The 25158-nt window shown below is 44.4% G+C and overlaps 1 protein-coding gene across 2 annotated transcripts in view; it reads left to right on the forward strand.

Annotated features, from left to right (window-relative positions):
- BLTP3A (bridge-like lipid transfer protein family member 3A) overlaps positions 1–25158 on the forward strand; it is a 108520-nt gene that overhangs the window by 65644 nt on the left and 17718 nt on the right. For both annotated transcript variants that reach the window (XM_088461164.1, XM_088461165.1), the window contains 15 exons: positions 923–961; positions 1055–1146; positions 1268–1457; positions 1554–1691; positions 2769–2933; positions 3019–3187; positions 5543–5611; positions 8319–8465; positions 8657–8733; positions 8815–8941; positions 9066–9256; positions 9461–10485; positions 19125–19264; positions 23950–24029; positions 24159–24276. In XM_088461164.1, coding sequence (XP_088317290.1) covers positions 923–961; positions 1055–1146; positions 1268–1457; positions 1554–1691; positions 2769–2933; positions 3019–3187; positions 5543–5611; positions 8319–8465; positions 8657–8733; positions 8815–8941; positions 9066–9256; positions 9461–10485; positions 19125–19264; positions 23950–24029; positions 24159–24276 — 2767 coding nt within the window. The remainder of the gene's footprint in view (positions 1–922; positions 962–1054; positions 1147–1267; positions 1458–1553; positions 1692–2768; positions 2934–3018; positions 3188–5542; positions 5612–8318; positions 8466–8656; positions 8734–8814; positions 8942–9065; positions 9257–9460; positions 10486–19124; positions 19265–23949; positions 24030–24158; positions 24277–25158) is intronic.

A 25158-nucleotide genomic window follows, 5' to 3' on the forward strand; every position in this document is an offset into this window, starting at 1 on the left:
CGCAGTAGAAGTAGAGAAATCGCCGGGAAAATAGCTGCTGCATCATTTTGCCGGTGTACTGTGCATGCGCAGTAGGGAAATCGCCGGGAAAATAGCTGCTGCACCATTTTGCCGGTGTTCTGTGCATGCGCAGTAGAAGTAGAGAAATCGCCGGCAAAATAGCTGCTGCACCATTTTGCCGGTGTACTGCGCATGTGCAGTAGATTCCTGACACAAACTAGTGCCCGGAGTCTACTGAATGTGTCAGTACGCCGCGGCCGCCAGAGAGAGAGAAGGGAATCCCGGATGGTGAGTGAACATGGGGCCCCTCCTCTCTACGCCCCTGCCATAATGAGATTTGAATACTAAAGTACTTCAGACTTTTTACACCAGGCACCAGCTAGCAATCCAAGAGCTGCTATTTGCAAAATGAAAGAAAACCCTTTCACCATAACTATAGGAAGGATTCTTTACTGTAAGAAGGATGATTAAGCAGTGGAATTTTAAAATGTATTGGATGCTTACAAGAAATGATATATGTTGCTATTATTAGTAGAGGCTGTATAGGGATGATTGTTCCAAGGGATTTTTTTGTTGACAGGAAAAATAGTTTTCCCCTATGTCTTAATTTACAATTTTCATGATGTGTTTCTTTTGCCTTTCCGTGGACCAATACAATTAGACCTCATGACAGGATGTACTTGGTTGTCTTGGGTATTTTTTGTTTTTTTCAGAATTATTATGCGACCAGAGAAGTACCATAAGGACAGGTCTCTATATAACTGATTCATGTCAATTACAGATATGACTGCTTAAGAAAAACTGTGACATGCCAGGTGCTTTTCTTTAAAGATTAATGGTTTCTACTCTTCTTATGAAAATGTTTTTAGCAGTTTGCAGCAGATATAAATGATGGTGCTTTTTGCCACTTTTTGTTTGGCAGATACAATGGACCAAACTGAAAACTCATCCAATTTGCCTGGTAAGCAGACCTTTAAGTATATGTTCTGTACACTAGAGATGCCAGCTTGGGGGAAGATTAAACACGTTCGTGCTGGTATTGTTACACCTACAGATGCTCGATAAGGTGGAGATTGAGATGAAAACATGTGAGGACCCTCGTCCTCCTAATGGACCATCCCCTATAGCACTTGCTGCAGGTCAGAGGTGAGATTTTAGTTTGATTTTTTTTCCTGCTTAAATCAGTTTTTAATTTCCCAACCATTGTGTTATCCAGGTGTTATGGAATGTGGTCTCCTTTCATCTCTTTTCTCTTTTGGTGTACTAGTGAATATGGCTTTGCAGAGAAGGTGGTGGAGGGCATGTTTATAGAAGTTGGCTGTGTCAGTATCAAGATTGAGTCGCACACTTTTCGTGCATCGCTACAGCTCTGGCAGCTTCAAGGTTACAGCGTCAGCCCAACCTGGCAACAAAGTGATTTACGCTTTACCCGCCTTACCCACCCACAGCGAGGAGAGGTCATTTGATTTTTCAAATATTTTTCATGTAGCCCAGGATGCGCAATAGCTGTGATAACCTAGTGTATCTCAATGTAACTTGTAATTCTCTGTCAGGTTCTTACGTTTAAACAGGTGACTTGGCAGACACTTCGCATTGAAGCAGATGCATCAGAAAGCAGTGATGATGCCCCAAGCACTCCTCTGCGCCTACTTACCAATGGGGGACAATTGAATGTTGCACTTAAAAGACGGGTGAGATGTCATACCAAGCCTAGATTTCTAAATCTTTAGTGACCCCCAGTTCTACTTATATGGTATACCGCTCAGTGGTTCCAGCCACCTATCACCTCTGCAATAGAATGCTGTGCAAAGTTACACAGGGGCTGAATCACAGTTGGGAGCAAAACAAAAAAGCAAGTAACTTTGCACCTTGGCAAAACAGTGTTGCACTGCAAGTGGGGAAGATTTCAAATGGGCATTGAGATTTAGATTTAAGATGGGCATGGCTAAACTTAAATCTAAATAGCAGTGTAACAATAAAGCTTCTCAGCATTTGTGGGCTACAGGCAGAAGCAGCCAGTATTTACCCTGCATGCAAATAAATGTATTTGCTCCAATTGACATTGCTACATGGCTTGACCAGGTGCAAAGTTACTTCTTTTACTTTGCTCCCAACTCAGAATCAGCCCCACAATATTCATTAGATCACCCAACGCTGGATGACTCGGCCTCTTCAGTTGATATAAAATGGTAGCTCAGTTTATAAATGAGTCCAATACAGTTTGATCAAAGACCACTTGATCTTACTATATAAACAGCAGTGCTTTCTCTCCTTCACATTTCACCACATTTCTAGTCTGACCCATGCTATCATTTCAGAATACTTTGAACTATACTTATGGTGTTAGAACTGAATGGCCAGATTCAACATGGCGCCATCATGTGATTAAGCTGGTCAGATGTGGTCATCGTTAATGGCCAATTGTCAGTGTGTCTTGGCACCTTTAAAACTATAGCATGGTATTTATTTCGCCAAATGACAGCATACAAAACAAAAATAAAAACTAATTTACAAAATGCAGTATATTCTTATAAATGTAAAATAATTTTATTGTTTCGGAATTAATGAAATAAAGTAGAACGCCTCTTTTTATAGATGCATATTTTCCTTCTATTTTTTTTTAGTTATACTCCTCGTTTCTAAAAAAAAAAAAAAAAAAACCCAAGTATTACAATGATTATTATGCTAATGTTTGGTACATCTGTTCCTTAAGGAAATACCTAATCGCTGCTTCTAAACAAGTCCATTACCTTTGTCATTTTCTTCAGACTAAGGACTGTTTGGTGCTGTCCTCCAAGCTGTCATTTTCATTAGATGAGCTTCTCTGGGTCCTCACAGACACTCAGCTCAAGGCGTTGCTTTCATACACAAGATCCTTAAGTGAAGCTGTGCAGAAATCTGTGAGACAGAGAAAGGAGATTGGAGTTGGGCAGGTAAGGGTGATAATCTGTTCTAATGGAATATTTATTTTATCATATTAATATGTCTATAACTTTATAATATTATTTTCCTCTCCAGGTCCCTTCTCCCACAGCTCCCCCACCATGGTCTGTGTCCCCTTCCCATTCCTCTTCCTCTAGTATAGGTCAGTATTTTGACAAGTTTGATGTGAAAGAGACTTCTTATCATCTCCTCATCGCAAGGCTGGAAATACATGTGTGTGATGAATGCCAAACAAGGGGTACAGGTACAAGTCTTTAGAGGAGATTAATATGTGTCCAGCGTTAACATGCCTAAACTTGAATTTCATACTGTATAAAATGGCAAACAAATAAATGCTTGTTCTATTGACCATAAGACAAAATATATTTGCGTTTTAAGAACATTGTAAAATGGCCAGATGACACTACAATATATATGAGTGCAATTTTTATTGAATAAATTGTGTTCTCTGAAAGCATAACAGTTGGGCATTAAAAGAAAAAAATTATACGTTGCTGTTAAATTATACAATTCAGCATCTCTTTCTTGAGAATTTGGTTCGATGTCACACTGGGGGTCTAGAAGACACCAATCCAGTTACCTGTCACCATCCTTTTTCTTTTTTAACTACTACTTATTGAACAGATCACATAATGATACATCAACCAAAATATACAGAAATTAAAAAAAGAACAAAATGAATGCACACAGCATGTAACTGGTCATATCTAGTATTAGCTCAAAAATTATCCAATTTTGGGTACAACAAATGTAAAGGCATGACGAACTACGTGTCACCATCCTTATACAGTTCTCACTCGCCAAGAACTCCAGGGAGAAATGAATGAGAACAGTAGAATGATGACTGTCTGTTGGCAACTATAGCAGAAAAATGTTCATAGGTCTAAATAGGGAGTAATCATTATTTATAACTGTGTTTTGGTTTTGTATCCCCAAACCTGCTGTTTTCATGGAACTTTATTGCTGTAACAAAGTGGTCAATGTAAATGCTGTATTCAATGCAGACATAGCGCTAACCCAATGGGGTGTTGTGGAGGGTGTGGAATGAATGTCAGCAGCATAATGTCGACATGTTCAGAATGTTGCTATTCAACATGTCAGCACTCACATGGGACCTCATTCAGAAGTGCATATAGTTGCAGCTACCTGGGGGCGTATTGTGCCACAGCGGGAGTGCGTCTTTTTGCTAATGCCTCAATTGATGGGATTCGTACAGACACACCAACTGGCTCTGTCGCTAATCCGACGTTGTGTGCATTAACACACAGACCTTGTCGCATTGGTTGCATCGTCAGAGAGATTGCACCCGCCGCAATTTCTCCATCTGAACATGACTGTCAGGATCAGTGCAACTATGTCTAAAGACGCAGTCATGACTGCAACAAGCCGACATCGGGCTAGCCTCTACCCTATTACCACCCACTTAAATTGCCTTGCTGCATCCAAAACCATTCTGTGACTCCGGGCACACGCACACTGAAAGCATCGGCCGTTAGTGTGCAGCATTGACCCTAAGTTCACCTCTGAATCAGGCCCATAATCTTGACCTGTTCAATATGTTGACATTAGGAATGTCGACACAATGTTGACACTCTTATTGCGGGTAACCCTAATTTCAGCCTAACCTAGCCTAGCCTTAAATGTTGATATTCTGAACATGACGACATTATGAATGTAGACATGCTGACTGCATTCAATTGTGATATAAAAATATGATTGGGTAGGCTTCACAAGAACGCCCTTCATAAGACATAGGCTCTATTTGTACAAGTGATTCATATAACTGTGGGAGAAAATCATAGAGAAGAGCTGTTTGCCTTACATCAACAACAAAAGGGTGTGGATAGAAATAAAAGGTCACCTCACAAAAAGTGCAATTTACAGTAGTCTGGACATGAAGGTGGAAAAGTCTTTTGTGTTTAAGGTGCTTATGTATTAATAATCGCGGTGCTGCCGCAGTTATTAACAATCGAACTTGCCGAGAATATTTTCATTTGTAATGAAAATATCCCAGTGATGTATTACCGCGAACTCGCAGGGACAGCGGTTGCTGTAACCGCGGTCCCCGCTAGTTATATCTCCGCCATTTAGGTTGTCTTTCACTGAAGTGAAGACTTCCCCGGGGGGAAACTGACACTGCGCATGCGCACAGCGTCAGCTTCCGGGGCTGCAGAGGAGAGATTGAAAGATCTCTCACCTGCCCCTGAAGCGCCCATAGGCAAACAGTAGTTTACACCATCTGAAGATGTTGTAAAACTACCGGGCTAAACTCCGAAAAGCTTTGCCTTTTTGGAGTTTGGTACACAGGGGTCAGATCGTTGTCCCCATTGATAATAATGGGGACTACGATCTGCAGGACTAATTAGCACTTTGCCGGAGAGTTCTGTGAAATCTCCTGCATTGTGCTATTAGTGCATAGGATCGATACATAAAATTATGCAGAAATTACCATTTCTGCATAATTTTATGTAAAATATGGCTTGATACATAGGCCTCTAAGAGATTACACTGTTCTGCAGTTTTTTACTTGTTTCACAGTCTTGATTTGGAACCTGCTGTTTATAGTGGTATTTTGTAACACTTATCACCCAACATGTAGTGTCCGGAGGAGCAATCCAGATGACTTTCCGCAGAATCACATTGGACTATTATCCCTCCCACATGGCAGGTATGAGGAGTTTCTGCAAAGTAATAGGTGATATGCTGATAAGTGTACAGATAACAGCACACATGCATGAATGCAGCTCATAATTGTCTGATGAGATCTCTAGTGCTATCTCCCATGTATCGTCTGAGATAAATGATTGGGAGCCTAATTTGAACATAAGACTTTTATTCAGTCTTCTAACTCTACCAAAAACAGTACAAGCTTAGGGCCTGATTCTGACCCGCTCACGAGCGCTGAGCGCTCGCAAGCGGGTCGATGTTGGGGCAGTGCGCATGCGCACGACAGACCCGGCTCCGTCGTGCGCATGCGCGAGACCTGGATAGCGACGTGCAAGCCGTCACTATGGGTCTCCCTACAAAGAGGGCGTGCTGTTGATGGTGAGTGACAGCACCCCCCTTTAGTGGGCGTGCCTGGGGCGTGGCTGCCCAGACGGTGGCGTTCCCATAGGAACGCCTACCATCTGGGGCCGACCCCACTGACATCACAAGTGATGTCAGTGGGAGTGCTTTTGGCTCTGATAGAGCCAAAAGCACTCCAGGACTTGCGGCAGACGAAACCCTACCATAAGGGTCTCGTCGCAAGCCCGATGGTCGCGATGGTCTTGACCATCGCGACCATCAACCTGGCCGCTCGCTATAGCTGTGGGTGGTCACCCACAGCTATGCGAGCGGCCAGGAGGCCGCTCTAAAAAAGAGAAGTAGGGCACTGATTCAGTACGAGCGCTCTGAAACAGCGTCCGGCTCTGAATCAGGCCCTTAGTCCCCTGTTTCCTCCAACTCCGCCTATTAGGCTAGAAAAGATATAAGCATACACTGATACTTTCCTTTTAGTCTATTACAATGCATACTGAAGGAACGCGCATACACTACACTCCTACAGTTTTCTTTCTTTTGCTTATTCTTGTTCCTCTTAAATAATTACATTTTAGTTAAATGTGTGGGAGCCCCATGAATTTTAATGTATTATGTATTGTTTTCATATTGGATTCCATATGTCCTGGTGGAAGATAAAATGCCCACTATAGCTTAATCACATTTGCAAAAAAAGGGGAGAAGACTTTCTGATTTTATGTATGAATTATTTCTGTTCTTGTATATATCTGACTGGGGAGTGAAGCATCTGTAATAGAAAGATAAATACAGAAATATCCTTAATTATTTTATAATACATTTGCCAAACATATTGCATTAAAAAAAGACGCTTGTTCTGCATATTTGGCACAAAATAAAATGACCAGATTACACTATAGTAGGTAACTGTGCAACTTTTATTAATGAAAGTTAACAAGAAATGTGATCTCGCACCAATAGATTTATAAATATACCTCTATTCCTGAGAAATTATCTTATTGATTTTAAGGACCCTACAGCTTCATTCCTTTTATTAATTAGTGGTTACAGGTATATGTGAAGGTGCTACCTTATAATCTTGTAAGTATCATAGAAACTAACAAAAGAAAAAAGACAAGATTTTTATCTGGTGCACTTGTAGGGTCAGAATATCCCAGAATATTTCACAGTTCTCTGGAGCAGTAATAAAATATAACTTTTATTTTAATATTCTTAAAAATATAGTAACGGAGTCCAAAAATATAGGCGAAATATAATTAAAATGAAAAAGAAAAAGTAGAGAGTGTATACATATGTAGAATAGTATAAAGTGATTTAAAAAACCACCTGCTGCTGGTTAATTCAACGTATTTATAATGCCCAAGGCTTATATAGTGCAACTTATTCACATATAAAAATGGTGTTTGTATTATTACACCGTATAATTCACAAGTTGTTACACCCTGAGGATGGTTATGAGCTGGGAGTTTGAGTGTGACAAATATTTGAGTGAAAAGTGAAGGGAGGGGAAGAATAATTGTATTGCTTGCAAGATATGTCGTTTTTACTCATGCGGTGTTTTATAAGTATTAGGAAGTACTCCTAATCTTATGTTACTTGAGGGTAGCAGTAATTATTACTGAATATATATTGTATCTTATCTTCACTGTCAATATTCATAGGCTGTTAGTATTTGTTGCCTTTCTACTTGCAACAAATCACAACACATTAGAGTAAAGATACAATAGTAGATATACTTCAATCCTGAACTCCCTCGCAATACATATGTGCAGCTTTTAGTCTCAAGCACACGGAGCCTTCATATGATAAGATTTGGCTCCTTATTTGTAATGCTGTGAAGTTTTCATGAGGCTAGTCTGGTCTGTGCTATCGTGCACGGACTCATGTCCCGAATCCCATTCAATGCTCATATGTATATGAATTTCTTATAACAATATTTGGCCCGTCTGTTAGTCACAGAACGGCGTCATACACTTTTCCCACTGCAAACACACCCCATAAGCCCGGTATCACATATATGTGTATTCCTGGTTTTGCTAACGTTATAGCATATGATAGTGCTATAACCGGCGGCAGCGTGGTATGCCGACGCGCGTTTTGCCAATAGCAGCTTTGTTTATTTTGGTCGATTGAAGGGTCGGCTACCCGGGAACGTGTACCTTTCAGACATACGCGGCAACCCGGGAATTTGGCTGAGGCAGGACAAATTCCCGGGATTCTCTGTATGCCTGAAAGGGGTATAAGAGATATTGGGTGTTTATCCTTTAATGATGTGTCTGTGATGCTGCTTGACAAAACCTGTAAGTATTCTGGTTGCTATTCTTGGTGAAATATAGTAATTGAGCTACTTTCTCTAGGGCAGAGCTGCACACATTGGAATCGGTATTCCTCTGCAATGGGCACATGCGAGCACTGGCTACAGGAACTTGCAGAAGAAAGGCAGGCAAAGGAGGACTTGGATAACAGCATGTTGGGGAAAATGTCTTCAGCAAAATATGAGCAGAGTAAGCAACATCCTCTTTCATAAGTAACAGCATAAATGTTTATTACCTGTCACTAATTACTAACTATTCCTACTACAACTTGTCACTGTGGTACTGTATAACTTACTGTTCTCATTCCACTCATCCTTCTCCTGTTCATGTTTCCCTGTCCTGTTCTGCACTATGAATAATTTATACAATTTTGTCTTCAGACAGTGCAAAACCATCTTCCTCTTCACCCTACTTACGCTCTGTGCTAATTAGAGTAGATGACATGGACATTCATCAGGTAAGATGAGAGAAGACAAACTCAATGGCTGGTGTTTTACTATATACTGGCTTATATACCTCCCCTCGTCACCCTTTACAGGTCTCCTCATCTGGACAGGCCCCCCAGAGACCCCCTATTCTTTCATGTCATCGTGTTCCTAGTGCATGCTCTACTGTCCACATACAATACATAGAATATTACCGTCTTCCAGGAGACAGTCTATCAGGTAACATAATTATTCTGTAACTAATGCCACCATCTTTTAGTGTTGTCTGTTTAGTTTCTACAGCTCCCTCTCTTCTGTGATTGGTTTTCACACGTCATCATTAAGTCTCTATTTTTGTCTGCAGTGCCGCCTCCCGCTCTATATATACAACTCCATAGTTTGCTGCTATATTTCGCTGCCCAGTCCATTTTGTGGCTGAAATTCTTTATGCTAGATCTATCTCACCACCTACAGCAGTTTGCAGCTGTAAATACCACAGTGAAAGAAGGAGCAAGAGAGAATAGTGATGTGCGCTTAGATGGATTCAACCTTAAGGTTTGTCGTCTTGTTTAATGAAGTCTCTCCATATGTCGTTGCTTGATCATTATCTCTCCAAGCCTGTAGGAAATTGCCTTGCCTCTTCCCAGTGTCTGACCTCCTGGCATGTATTCTCCTGTCTCTGCGTCTATCCTATTGCTTTCACATTTTTAATCTGTTTTGCATCTCACATTTATCTTATGTTTTTTCTCTCCCTTACAGATCACATACCCTGTGCCGCCTCCTTCCTATAGCCCGCCAGAACGTCCCTCTTCCATATGTGGCCATGTTTCTTCAGTCACCCTCACTAACACACGCCAAGCTCCAGGCTCAACCCTTGACCTTCTCCAAAACACATTTCGGTCTTTTGCTGCACATGCAGATTTTCATTGCCCTCCAGGGCCTCTACATCCAGTGTTTCTTTCCCATGTATATCCTTCCTCTGATCCACCATCAACATCCTTATGGAGTTTACACAGTCCTGGCTTGACATTCCATTTTGAGGGAGGGGTTCCTAAACATCAGATACTACTACACCCTATGCCGTTTACTGCATGGGCTTGTCTTTTACTCCCTGAACGAAAGCTACAGGTAATGGTCAATGTTGAAGATATGGTACAGTTTCAACTGAACCACTACCATTACCTCACCTTACTGCGTTCCCAGGAACAGCTGCAGGCTCTGTTTGAAGGGTTGCAAAAAGTGGATGATTCTCTGTTGGACTTCTCCATAAAAATATCACCCCCCTGCCCGACTTCATTCTGTGTTGGTCTGTTAATGCCAGTTCTTACTATTTCTCTTCTACTCCCTGCTTCCACCTTCCCAAACTCCCCCATGCTGCCAGAAGAGGACTCTGACAGAAGCAGTCTTATTGAATCTGAGCTGGCACAAGGAGACATGGGTGGTGACAGGAGAAGTAAGTCAAATTCAAGTAAGAAAAATGAGATTTCTGAAACATTTCTTGGGCCAGAGCCAGAACAAGAGACTGCAGAAGAAAGTGCTGTGCAGTCAGGAAAACCATCCCAGCTGTGTCACCCGAACAATACAGAACAAATAGAAGAACAATGCAGTCTGCATAAGAAGGTGGTGGCTCATGATGCTGTGCAGGCAAAGGACATTTCTGTAGACCTTTTATTGGGGAAGGAGTTTGCACGTGACACTTTGCTTAGCACACTGGGTCTGACACGTGAGACTTTTAGCCTTGGGAAGGAAAGAATGCAACGCTTCCTGAGTGATACAAAACATAAGTGCGTGATACTTTACCTAAACTGTTTTCACTATTTATACAATTTGTTTTTTGTCTCCTACCTCTAGCGGTAAATTTACTAAGATTCGAGTTTGATCGAGTTTGTGTTTTTTTTAATCTCGTTTTGCACTGCCGAAACTCGGGTGATTTTCTAATTTTTTAAACTCGCAAATTTACTAAGAAGTGAGTTTAGCTGAAAGTGAGTTTTACGATGGTGAAGCACATCGAGATATCTCCCCCGAGTACCGTTTACATGTGATTACTCACCCAAGATTGCAGTGTTTTCTCTCTGCAAAACTCCCGTGCAAGCAGCCTGCACATATCATTGAGATATGTGAATGCTGCTTGTGTGGTCTACCTGTTAAACAAGGGTTAAATCTTTAAAAAATTGACGTAGGTCTCCCCCTTCCTTAAGCAAAACCAGCCCCGGACTGCTCAGTCAGTCCTGGTTCCAAAAATTACGGGGAACAAAACGAGTAGGGTTCCCCCGTAATTTACCAACCAGCACCTGGCTGAAGGGCCAGTGCTGGTTTTAAATATAGGGGGGAAAAAATTGCGTAGGGGTCGTCTTATATTTAAAACCAGCACCACACCCAAACCGACTGGGGTGTAATGCCACAGCCAGGAGACCTGTAGGTCCACTGTAAACACATTAGTTTAATACTATTTTACACATTATTATACCCGTACCCACAGCCTAGGGGTGCGGGCTTCAGACCAAGCCTGGGGTTTTTGGGAGAGGGAGGAACCCCTTCTTGTGGGGGTCCCTATCTCCCCCAAGATTCCCGGCTTGGCCTGACCTGCTTGGGGTGTGAAAGCTTTGGCCATGGAGACCCAGTAATAGGGTCTCCTGGCTGTGGTATTCCACCCCAGTCGGTTTGGGTCCGGTGCTGGTTTTAAATATAATATAGGGGGAACCCTATGCAATCCCCCCCTATATTTAAAACCAGCACTGGTTCCTAAACTATGGGGGAACCCTACTCATTTTGTTCCCTGTCATTTTTGGAACCAGTAATATTTTACTTGGCGCCAAGTCCACCTAAAAGAGTCAACAATATTTAAGCTGCTGCCTCTATTGATGGATGTTTGCTAATATTACATCGAAATAAAGAGAAAACCATACAAAAGCAATAACAATAAGAGGTGCTGCTCAAATATAAATATAGATAATTTATTAGTACTTTCAACGTTGATAGAACACGTATGTATTAATTAACTGATATCCTTTCTAATAATTTAAATCCAAATGACCATATAGTAAACATGCATGTACATACATTTATCACAAAATAAATCTTGATAATGTTTAAAACCAATACATTCGATATATACCGCCTAGCCACATTAACCACAATCCCTTGGTATTAATAATTAAAATACAATATATAATGGCCACTCAATTTTTAATTGATCACAACCTCCTGTAATCAATATCCCTAAAAACAGTGTATCATATAGTACGCCTCTCAATTAATAATTGCTCACAATCCTTTGTTGCCAATAATGGCCACTCCAATTAGTAGTAATTAGTAGTCTCAGTCACATCCAATATGGTTAGTAGGATCCAATGTTAGTAACTAAGCATGCTTATTACTTGTCATTTTTAATAGTTACCACATATGGCTTATCCCACGTTATTTCTGTGATCTTCCTTAGTAATCCAAGTGATACTGTTGTTCACTGTCCAGTTTTATAAAGTATATCCAGCCAATATTTATTTATTCAGCCTCCTCTCAATCTGCTGCCAGAGTCTCCACAGTGCAGTCTGGAGAGAGGAATGATTTTTAAATAGTCCACACCTCCTTTAGAGAGTATTCTCTCACTTTGCTCTGTAGCCCGCAAAAATGACTACAATAGCCTGTTTGTATTGTTTCCACTGCACAATCTAGTGGAATAATCTCCACCTTTTGGGGGCAGATCTCTCGCTCCTTCTCAGCGTGGATCGCAGGCTGGCTATGTATGGTCTCCACTTTTGTGGTCGCAGACCTCTCACTCCTCCGCAGCGTGGATTGCAGGCTAGCTGTGTGTGGTCTCAGCACTCTGTCCTATTCGTAACTCGTTTCCCCGCCTCCTAGTCGGCGGCTTCCTCAGAACGAGGACTGAGGAAGCCGACGATATATATCGAATGTATTGGTTTTAAACATTATCAAGATTTATTTTGTGATAAATGTATGTACATGCATGTTTACTATATGGTCATTTGGATTTAAATTATTAGAAAGGATATCAGTTAATTAATGCATACGTGTTCTATCAACGTTGAAAGTACTAATAAATTATCTATTTTTGGAACCAGGACTGGCTGACCAGTACGGGGCTGGTTATGTCTTTTGGGCGGTTTGGGGTGGGGACCCTACGTAATTTTTTTTTTTTTATATATATATATATATAAACACTTTACATCAAATACACATGCAGAAACATACACAAATCACACTCATCTGTGTATGTTTCTGGCAAACTCGCAGCTCAGGAGGTTGAGTGTCTGCAACTTCAATTTCTCTGCGAGTTTGCTCTAATCTCCCCCGAGATTGTAATCTCGAATTTTAGTAAATTTGCAAATTGCATCTTTCTTCTTCCGGGTCCATGGGGTCCACAGCCATTACGTTGGGGTATGAATCCTGGTCACCAAACAGTTAAAACAAACTAGCTCTCTGCTCCCAGGATGCACCGGGTTTCCTCCTCATATACTCCACCCCCTGCCTCAGGTAGCCAGTTCTTCCTGTTTGGTGTGTCACCACATAGACAGTGGGACTGCAGGAGCAGTCCTGCAGACGAGTAACAAAAAAAAAAAAAAGAGTTTTACTTTCCATCTCAGCGGGTGGTCTGAGCTGTCCTGGAAGCAGCCTCGCGCCTCATTGGAGGCGCACCGGCCACGCGCTGCAACTATCTCCGGCACCGCACCGCTAGCCTTGGCAGGTCCATGGCTGTGGATTCGGCAGGGGCTCTCATGCCCTGGATCGCAACCGGATCAAGGGGATGGAAGGTAAGTAGGTCGTTGCAGCGGCCGCTGACGCCGGGACCACGTGGCGGTCCGGCCTCCGGCGGTGAGACTGGCTTGAGGCGTGTGGCAGTCAGGAGGCATACGGCTTGTTCTCCTAGCCTAGACCGCCGGGATATAATTTTCCTGACCAGCCGGGGCTTGTGGCGGCGGCCAAGTCAGTTTACCGGGCAGGTCCAAGCAGCATAGGGGAGGTACGCTTCCCCGGCGGCCTCTCCCCCAATCCACACGCTAGTTCAGTCCTCTGGCACAGTTGATTGTGGATTGCTCCTCCCAGCCTCCATATAGGGCAGCCAGAGTGTATGTCAGTTGCTCTCTGAACGCTGCTCCTACAAGAGGGACGCTGGGCAGTCTCCCTGTATACCTTGCCTACTGCTGGTCTAGGTTTTTACAGGGCTCTATCCTACCTAAGCTTGGGCTGATTGTGGTAGTGAGAGCTTATATGCATATGGCTCGCAGAGTATCTATGCATGACATGTGATTGTTGTTTATGGATACTGTTTCTTCTGTAAAAGAACTGTAATTCCTGTATACTGTCACTGTCTCTCCCCTTCCCTTGCTATGGGTGTGTGGGTTGAGAGTAGAAAGCAGCACATAATTGATATGTCTAAGGAGTCTGAGGGTCAGGTGGTGAGAGCCCCGTTGCTGATATCCTGTGTAGCCTGCAAGGCAGGTTTGTCCCCACAGGACTTTCTACAAAATGGGCTTTGTGGGAACTGTTTCAGTCAGCCACCACACCGATTAAGTTTGCCTGTTTCAGGCCCTGAGCCTCCTTGGGCATCATTTTCTCAGGTTATGGCTCAGGTGGCGGAATGGCTGGCTGCCCCGGTACCACCGATGCATCCTATGCCCATGATGTGGCCGCCCTGGATGGACCCTGGTGCTGGTAAGGTTATGACATCATCCTCGGGGGGTTTTCAGCCTCAGGCTGTCAAGCCAAAGCAGCCTAAATCTAAGTGCCATGTACCGCCTTACATGGGTGAGTACTCTAGTGCCTCTTCCGAGAAGGAACAAGCACAGGACTCTTCGCAGGAGTCTAGCTCCGAGGGGGGTGATGATAATTTCCCAGTAGCCGATGTCCCTTTTCTGATAAGGGCTGTAAAATCGGTGTTAAATATCGAGGCAGGGGATCTTCCGCTTAGGAAAGCCCCCCTGTTCAAGCGCCAGAAAGTGGTTAAGGCAGAATTCCCAAAGTCTGAACATTTATCAGAACTTATGGAGGAAGCCTGGGTCCGTCCGGATAAGATAAGCCATTCGTCTAAAAGAATGTCGCTTCTATATCCTTTTCCAGCAGAGGACTGTGCCAAGTGGGAGAATCCACCATCAGTTGATGCACATGTGGCACAGCTGATTAAACGTACCACTTTGCTAATCCCAGCAGTTTCGCTGAAGGAAACCACGGATAGGAGACTGGCGACTTGTCTCAAATCTATTTTTTCGCTGGCAGGAACGGCCACCCGCCCAGCTATGGCCACTGCCTGGGTAGCAAGAGCTATTGAGGAGTGGGCCAAAACTCTAACGGAGTCTTTACCAGATGCCTCTAAGGAGCAACTGGATATGATCTCCTTTATTAGAGAAGGGGCCTCTTATTTGGGTGATGCCGCCTTGGATGCAGGGATCCTTTCCTCTAAAGTTTCAGCTGAGTCCGTGGTGGCACGTAGGATCCTCTGGATTGGAGGGCAGATGCCGGGTCCAAAAAGGCCCTAGAATTCCTTCCATTCACAGGAGGTGTGCTCTTTGGTCCAGAACTGGACAAAATTGTATCCTCCATGGCAGCCTCAAATACGGCAGGTTTGCCATCAGCAACCTCGTCTAAATTGAGGAGGGTGTCCTTTCAGGGGTTTCGGCCGCAGGGCAAGGCAAAAGGTCAGCCCTCAGCGAGATTTCCACCAAGAAAGGCAGGACCCAGGAAACCCTGGCAGAACAAACGTCCAGGAACTAGGGTCCAGGATAAACCAGTGGCCTGATGGGACGGGCCTCCCCCTCAGGGATCCCAGGGTGGGGGGCCGACTGATTCGGTTCTCAGAGCCCTGGCACCTCACGACGGAGGATGCCTGGGTTTGGGGAGTTGTTTCCCAAGGGTATGCCCTGACGTTTTGGAGGACTCCTCCTCAAAGGTTCTTTTGTGTAAACCCACGGGTGGGTTCAGAAAGAGCTTTGGCCCTTCAGAAGGCTATTCTTGCCTTACTAGCATCAGAAGTAGTGATTCCGGTGCCAGAGAACCAGTTCCGAGAGGGGTTTTACTCCAATCTGTTCTTGGTTCAGAAACCGAATGGGTCATACCGGCCTATTCTGAATCTGAGAGAGCTCAACAAATTTGTTCGAGCCCCCCGGGTTCAGGATGGAAACATTGCGATCGATTGTGTTGGCAATGGAGCAGGGGGACTATATGGTGTCCTTAGATATACAGGATGCCTACCTTCACATCCCAATCACACAGGCTCATCAAAAATTCTTCGTTTTGCGGTAGGGGAGGAACAGTTTCAGTTCCAGGCCCTGCCGTTTGGCCTGTCCACAGCCCCTCGGGTATTCACCAAGGTGATGGCAGTGATGATGGCATGCCTCAGACGCCAAGGCGTCAGGATTTTGCCTTACTTGGACGACCTCCTGTTGCTGGGGCAGTCCTCCCCACAGCAGTTACAGGATTATTTGAGGCTGACAGTATCATGTCTGTACAGTCACGGCTGGATCATAAACTGGCAAAAGTCGTCACCCTGTCCGGTACAACAGATGTGCCATTTGGGAGCGAGATTGGACTCCGTGGTGCAGAAAATATATCTGCCGGAGGAGAAGATCCTTGCCTTACAATCACGAATACGCAGGTTGCTTCGCAACAGGCAGATATCCGTTCTAGTGGCCATGCAGGTCCTGGGGTCGATGGTGGCCACCTTCAGGATGGTGGAATACGCTCAATTCCACTCCAGACCACTGCAGCAATTCGTTCTGTCTCACAAGGATCACCGCACGATCAGGTTTCAGCTGCTGCATCTCTCTCCAGAGGTACGGTTGTCCCTGACCTGGTGGTTGCAGAGAAAGCATCTCAGGCAGGGTCGTCCTTATTGGGTGTCGGATTGGACATTGGTCAAAACCGACGCCAGTCTTCAATGTTGGGGGGCGATGACGGGGTCACACACTTTCCAAGGAAAGTTGTCAGTGACGGAAAGCCGGCTACCAATAAACATCCTGGAATTAAGAGCTATATTCAAAGCTTTAGTGCAGACTCAGGAAATCTTAAAGGGCAGGTCGGTACAGATACAGTCGGACAATCGCACCTCGGTCACCTACTTAAATCATCAAGGGGGCACGAGGAGTCCGGCCGCCTTGGCAGAGGTATCAAGAATCCTGGTATGGGCAGAGACTCATCTGCCCACGATATCTGCCGTGTTCATTCCAGGAATCCTGAATTGGGAAGCCGATTTTCTCAGTCGGCAAGAGATAAATGCAGGGGAATGGGCCCTACATCCACAGGTTTTTCGGAACCTTGTGGACAGGTGGGGTCTACCAGAAATATATCTGATGGCATCAAGAAGGAACAACAAGGTTCCCAGGTACGGATCCTGGACAAGAGATCCGAGAGCCGAGTTTGTAGACGCACTGACAGTAAAGTGGCGTTACAAGCTGGTATATCTGTTTCCCCCGTTTGCTCTTCTGCCCAGAGTTGTCAGAAAGATCAAACAAGAGGGCAGTACCGTCATATTAATAGCTCCGGCATGGCCGAGACGGCACTGGTTCACAGATCCATGGTCTCTCTCCATAGACACTACATGGCCTCTCCCATTGAGACCGGATCTGTTGCTACAGGGTCCCTGCTGGTACCCGGATCTCCATCGGCTATCTTTGACGGCATGGCTCTTGAGGCCTCCGTCTTGAGAAAAAAGGGGTTTTTCGAGTCTGTTATACCGACGATGCTGAAGGCACGGAAACCATCCTCAGCCCTTATATATTATAGGGTTTGGCATACTTTCTTTCAGTGGTGTGAACTGAAAGGGTATGATCCACATAAATTCCTGATTTCCAGAGTGCTTGATTTTCTTCAAAGCGGTCTGGAAAAAGGGCTCCGCCTGGCCTCTTTCAGTCTGGTTCCAACATAAAATTGCTCTGAGACAGGATATAAAGACCTTTTTTCAGGGGGTGTTGAGGATTCAACCTCCCTTCGTTTCCCCTGTTGTTCCGTGGGACCTGACTCTAGTTCTGAAGGTTTTACAGGCTCCGCCGTTCGAGCCTTTAAATTCAATAGACATCAAGTGGCTAACAGCAAAGACGGTATTCCTCCTTGCTATGGCACCTGAACGTAGAGTGTCGGATTTGGCTGCGCTTTCCTTCCGGGAGCCGTTCTTGATATTTCATCAAGATAGAGCAGTACTACGTACTAGGGAGGGTTACCTTCCGAAAGTGGTGTCTAAATTTCATATTAATGAAGAAATAGTAGTTCCAGCATTTCAGGGCACAAGCCTCTCACAAGGTGAGGCTTCCCTGGATGTGGTCCGTGAGTTGAGAATTTATGTTAAACGCACGAGCAAATGGAGGAAGTCCGATTCACTTTTTGTGCTTTATGGTTGTCATAAGCGTGGCTGGCCAGCCAATAAACAGACATTGGCCAGGTGGATTCGCATGGCAATTTCATTGGCTTATACACAGGCTGGTATGCGTGTGCCGGATTCAGTGACGGCACATTCTACTAGGGCAGTAGGTCCATCATGGGCGGCCCGCCGGGGTGCTTCTGCTGAGCAGTTATGTAAAGCAGCCACATGGTCTTCCATCCATACCTTTGTCAAATTTTATGCCTTTGACAATTTTGCCTCTCAGGATGCCTCCTTCGGGCGTAAGATTCTCCTCTCTTCCGAGAGTCAGGAGCGTCCCCGCCCGTAGGGTTAGTGCTTTGGGATATCCCCAACGTAATGGCTGTGGACCCCATGGACCCCGAAGAAGAAAATAAGAGTTATGGTATAACATACCTTTTGTTAACTCTTTTTCTTCGAGGTCCATGGGGTCCACAGGACACCCACCCAGACGCACCTGTAGTTCTGGGGGAGGTTTTTCCGTAGTTCTTCTCTTGAGAGTCTGGACTCGTAAGTATGGGTCTTTTCTTTCTTACCCTTTGTTTGTCTCTGCTTGCTTGAGCTTGGTAACCAACTGGCTACCTGAGGCAGGGGGTGGGGTATATGAGGAGGAAGCCCGGTGCATCCTGGGAGCAGAGAGCTTGCTTGTGTTAACTGTTTGGTGACCGGGATTCATACCCCAACGTAATGGCTGTGGACCCCATGGACCTCGAAGAAAAAGTTAACAAAGATATGTTATACCATAACTCTTATTTTTTCATGAAAAGTACTTCCGAGTTTGCCCGATGGTGAGTTGATTCGAGTTTGCGATCTCACCCGAGTTTTACGAGTGAGAAGAGAGAACTCTCTCCCAAACTCTCCAGAGTTTGCCTTTAGTAAATTTGCGAGATGAAAAAAACTCACCCGAGATTGCAATCTCGACCAAACTCGAATCTTAGTAAATTTACCCCCTAGTCTCATCTTCCAGACATTTTTCTTTGTTCTGCTATTCACACTTTCTTTTCTGTCTTAATTCTGTCTATAACCTTTTACCTTCTTTTTACAATGTGTGAAAATGTTTGTGCATGTGTTTTATTTCAGAGACATTGATGTTTCACACAGTCGAACGAGTTCACCCCTCTCTCGCGCACAGTCTCTTGATACTGTCTCAGTAGATGGTCTGGATTTGTTGTCTCTTGATAGTGAAACTACAGAGAATTTCATACTCAAATTGGATGCAGGTTAGTTGACAGCCCTTGATTACTTCTCTCCAGTAGGCTACATGATTCAGGGCCGTAACTAGGGGTGTACGACTAGTGTCATCACACAGAGTGCAGGGCTTTGTGGACAGCACCGTCGCTGCCCCCCAGCCAACGGCACCCTGCAGCCAGTATTGCTGGAGCATCTTTTGGACTTTACAGGCAGACACCCTGCAGTCTGTGCAGCAGCTCTCAGTGTCCTCCGGACACTCCTGGCAGGGCTGCACTTCCTGGTGCCGGAGGTCTCTGCACAACGTCGTGCGCTGCCGGGTCGCCATGTTGCTGACATGATTCATATAAGAAGATAGAATGTAATGGCCAAACTGCAAGCCTGTACATGTGACTTTTTGTGGCTTTTTAATCTAAAGATAAAGTACAAATAATAGACCATTTGTTCTGTTGCTCTTAGATTATGTAATGAAATCTAAGGTAATGTTTTTTGTCCGTTGTTTTTCCTGTCTTCTTGATGTTTACTTTACAAATGATTTAAGCTGCAGTTTTTACCATTCGTTAAACAGTTTGTCAATGGCAGTAAAACATACTGAATACAGAATAACGCAGGATGAAAAAGCTGAAAACCTTAGAAAGCATTAAATACAGAGTTGTCCTCATCTAGCCTTAATACGCCACGCAGCGCGGCTTGCCTTGTGTACGTCTTATTTTTTTGCTGAACATGCATCTAATTTGCAATGCGAAGCAAGTAGGGACGCACCAGCGAAACTTGGAATGAAAAAAGCTGCGACCGCTACATTGTAGCACTTCGTATACAGATTCAGAGACTCGGTCAAACAGTTATACACGCGTCGCATATCATATTAATGAGCACAGTCTTCTTAGAAGCATTGTCAGCAATAAAGACTCCCAGCGCTAGCAGAGTCCCACGGGACCTGCAACAAAGATAAACAAGGACACCTCTGTAATGTGTTTTAAAGATGTATGTAAAACATATTTCATTTTACTCTATCTTTATGTATGTTTTTATTTCGGTAAAGCACATGAAAAATGCCTAGGTGCACACAGCTATAACAATATATATACGTAAACCTTTAATATAAATAAGTACAATTTCAGAAATGCGCACATTACTCATAATGGCTTCTCTATATTAGCTGATATGTACAATACCTATCTAATTATATTATTATTACTAGTAAAGGGCACATGTTTGGTCACCTCAGTCTGCCCCCCCACTGCTCAGGCCCGTCCCCTCTTTCTGTTCCATCCCACCCCCATCACGGCAGCATGTCAGGTCCTCCTCTGGCATTGGGTCTGTCCTGGAGCTGCTGGGGCGCACACCCCGGATGCCATTGCACATGCACAAACCATTCAGTGATGAAAAGGAAGGTGAGAGGTGTAAGCATGGTATCACGTACAATCTAAATGAGAAGGCACAAGATCTTGTTTCATATTATAGACCAAGCATGTATGTAAAATGAAGATAGAATAGCTTGGTTCTAAATACTGCTGTATAACTAGAGCAACCAGCTGATTTTGTGGAAGTAGGGATATAAAGTAAAAGCATATATTAGCGGAGGCTATATCTAGGTAAGAGCATGCATTGTTAAATAGTGAAAATGGCATTACCTGGGTGCATCAGCTGGTGGTCAGCTACCCCCTCCCCGCAAGACTTTTCGACCTTTTTGCGACTTTGATCAGTTTGGGTAATTTGCCACACTGTAGCCCAGACTTTACACCCTTTGAATCTCAGCCCCTACACAAGTTATTTCCATTCTATATAAATTACTCTTAAATTATTCATTTGGTTTCACACCTCGTTTTGTGGAGGCTTGAAAATATCTAACTATCCCTCTCTAAGGGATAAAGAATGGGATAAAATTGTTCAAGTCACTCATGCTTGCTCCTCTGTGGTAGAGACATAGTTTAAATTATTGTTGGTATAGAACTCCAGTGTCCTCAACAAGCCCTTATAATATTTCTGATTCCTGTTGGAGATGCAGCAATGCACATCTGGTAGGAATGGCTTTCACTAGCTTCATTCTAGCAAAATGTTCTGGCTCTCTCTGAAGGGGATACCAGGCGTGTGGTGGTCCTCACAGGTTTTTGGCTCCTTTCCTCATGCAAACCTGTTGACAGTATAAAAAGTATATCTTAAAACATCTGAATAATGCTGCTAAGGTGCTTATTCTGGCACGCTGGAGATCCACTCCCCTTCCTTCATATTTGACTTATACACAAGGTATCCAATTAGCCTCGAACATTGTTTGGGCGCTAATGGATCCCGCGGGGCTAGCCAATTAGCCCCGAAGTGCCGGCTGAAGCCAGTACTTATTGTGTTTATTTTTTGAGACCTGATGTGTCCCGAAAAAAAAATCTAAGAAAAGTGCAGTTTTTTTTGCCGCCGCAAAGGCGAAAAAACATAGAATCCGTAATATGTTCATGGACCTATGTGTTTTCACCCGAAATATCCTATTATTTCGGACTACATAATAAGATAGAGAGAAAAAAAACATTGGTGAAAAATGGGGATAATCTGCAAAAAATCCCTGTCTTTAGCCGTTCGCCGCTAATTGGATACCCGCTTTTCACTGTTCGCCGCTATTTGGATACCCCCATACACTGTTTTTATAATGGCACCCTGCAGCCAGAATATATGCAACAGTGCCGCCTAGAGCATCCTTAGGACGCTTTAGATCAGGGGTGGGGAACCTTTTTTCTGCCGAGGGCCATTTTGATATATATAATATTATTTGCGGGCCTGGTGCAGGCCACGCCCCCTCCGTGTGATGTCACACCGGGGTGGAGGCCATAATTGCCGGTGATTACAAAGCTGTAAGGGCAGCGGTGTGACAGTCTGAAGCATCCAAAGGCACCCTGCTAGCCAGATGAGGCTAGCAGGAAAAAAACTCCAACGACCAGCAAAATTATTCCGGGGCCCGGGCCTGAGGTGCTCCATCCCTGCTTTAGATGGTCACACTGCTGCCCTTACAACTCCCCGGAGCATCCGTAAGGTTGCTCCGGGCATTGCTTTAATCACCGGCGATTGTGCCCACCCATAACGTCACGCGGAGGAGGCCTGACCTGCGCCGGCCCGCAAATAATGTTATATATATATATATATCAAAATGCCCTCGGCAGAAAAAAGGCTCCCCACCCCTGCTCTATACCATGTCTTCTCTCTGGTATCGTTGGTTATTTTTACCCTTACGCTTGTATTACTTTAATTATTATAAATGAAAAGTAACCGTTAAAATAACAATAACCATCTATGCATAAAATATCTGCAATCTTTTAAGGTGCTAAAGCTCTCGCATTTGGCTATTGTTACGGCAGTAGCATTTACATAACGATTTTCAGAGGGACAGTTCTAATTTGAGGTGACTGACCCACGATCGGCACATTTGTCCCCATTTGCGGTGGATTGGGCCATACTCCCCTGCTTCAGGCTTTGGAGGCAGACGTCTTGTGTGTATGCACCAATAAAATGGCATTTTTTTGCTAACCTGTAGAGAAGAGCGTATTCGATATAAGAAGCAAGACATAGGGCTCTATTTACTACAATCCGCATATTGAATGCAGATTGTAGTGTGATATTACCGAGTGAATTCGCATTGCGAATTCAGGCAATATCACAGGGATTTACTATAAATCCCTTGCAGGGACAGAGCTTGCGATAAAGCTCTGTCCCTGCGGATCCCATCCGCACTCTAGTCGCGGTATTTTCGGAAAAATACCGACCGACCACCGCTACTACCCCCCACCGACGCTAAGCCCCGCCCCCGGCGCTAAGCCCCGCCCCCCGCGATCGCGGACCCCCGCGACCCCCCCCTCCCTTCATTACACTTACCTGCATCCTCCTGGCCTCCGGTGATCTTCTCCGGGCTTCCCGATCAGGTGATCTCCCATACTGCACTGGGGCCCGATCACCTGATGACCGGGCCCCAGTGCACTGTGGGAGACCAGCTGACCGGAGAGGAGCCATCACCGGAGGCCCGATCACCGGTCCCTGGATTCAGGTAAGGAAAAAAAGAATTTTACATTTTTTTTTCTTTTTTTTACAGCAATCAGCTTGCGGTCTACTTAGACCACACAGCTGATTACTGGTACCGGCTCCCGCCTCTGCTCTCTCCGTTAGAGCAGAGTGGTAGCCCGGTAACCGGGGGAGACCCTGGATAACGCCACCTCCCAGGTGGCGTTATTATCACAGGGCTTCCCCCGGTATTTTTTTACAATTTATTTTTAGTAACTTGCACACAGATCACATTTCCCATTACAATTATGGGAAATGTGATCTGCTTTACTAAAAATAAGTGATACTGGGGGTTGGAGTAGAATTTTACTAATTCTACTCCAATTGCCCTGTAATAACTACAGGTGATACTAAAATAATGTGAAAAGGGTGTGAAAACACCCTTTTTCACTTTATTTTAGTAAAAATAATGTTAATAAATAGAGCCCATTATGTGGTAAATGCTTGAACTTTTCAATTGCTTGTGTCCTACATCTTTGGATGCGGAAGTGTAAAGTCATTACCCCTGAAATTAAGATTACAGTTTACAAGTGTTAAAAACCTGTTTGTAAAATGACAGAATTAGAACTTTATCTGTCTATTAATTGTTCCTTTTTATTTACATTGTAAATATGATTCGGTTTCAAACCCTTCTATGATCTCATTTGCTCTCCTTTGTTTTTTGATCTGTACGTGTTAGATATGGCCATGAATGAAGAAACCGTATTAACAGATCAAGATGACACATCACAGAGTACAGAGGGTCCAGAGCCACAGCAAGTTAGTTGGAAATAAAATGCTGCATATGATAAAATGCACAAAGATTGTGTGGCACAATGCAGATGTATTTATACTGAGAGCTTGGTTGAATAAAGTAGATCCGCTCTTCATCCTAGTTCTGTACTCTAGATTCTCACACTGGCTCTTCACAATGTCTCCTCGGTGTTGCGTACCTGCGGCGATGATGTGTCACTGACTCTCCAAGCCACGGACATCAGCTGTGCCCAGAAATCCCAAGATGTGAATGGTAAGAGTGAAAATGGAGTGGTACATGTATTAGCACTGGTAATGAGGTGGCACTGTTTTTTACAAGCAAGAATTATTGTGGATATTGCACAATACATTTAAGACATTTTTCACAATTTAGCTATAAAATTTTACATAGGATGTCCAAATTAAAACAATTTTATATACAAATCTGGTATTTTTCCAGAATGTCGCCATGACATAATGTCGATATAGTGTATGTGGACAATAGACAGTGGACAGACGATTTTTGCACGATGTTAGTGTTAGGCTGATAGGCAGGGCCGGCTCCAGGGTTCTGAGCACCCTGTGCCGGCTCTTGAGAGAGCGTGACCAAATTTGGGGGCGTGGCCTAATTATCATAGGCCACGCCACCGGTGTGACGCATGGCACGCCTCCAAATAACGTCAGGCTGGGGGTAAAGCCTAGCACTCCTTCACTGGCTGGGCTTCCCCCAGCCCTCTCCCGTCAGTCAATGGTTTGCGCGCGGCATCCATTCACTCTTTGGGGGTCCGGCACCACCGCACAGCTGCGGCGGTGGAGGTCCCCAGCCTCTCGATTTGACCACCCGCTGGCCACTTCGGCCCGCGGGTGGAACAGCGGGACAGTACTGTCCCTCTGAAATCGGGATGCTGGAGAGGGGTGCCGCCCTTTACGGGTGGCGCCCCTGTGCGACCGCACTGGCCGAACACCCTTAGAGCCGGCCCTGCTGCTAGGCTGAGGTTAGGGACACTCACCTTGCCATGGCGACATGCTGACTGCCAGCATTCACAATGTCAACATTTTGTATCACATCTTACAAATCCCTGTAATATAGTGTTTGTTTGTTCCCTGTAATAGCAGTGGAATGACTAATCGGGCAAGTATTAAGGGCCTTAATCAG

This window comes from Taudactylus pleione, unplaced genomic scaffold, assembly GCF_031769625.1.
Source record: "Taudactylus pleione unplaced genomic scaffold, aTauple2 ptg001021l, whole genome shotgun sequence".
Taxonomy (NCBI): Eukaryota; Metazoa; Chordata; class Amphibia; order Anura; family Myobatrachidae; genus Taudactylus; species Taudactylus pleione.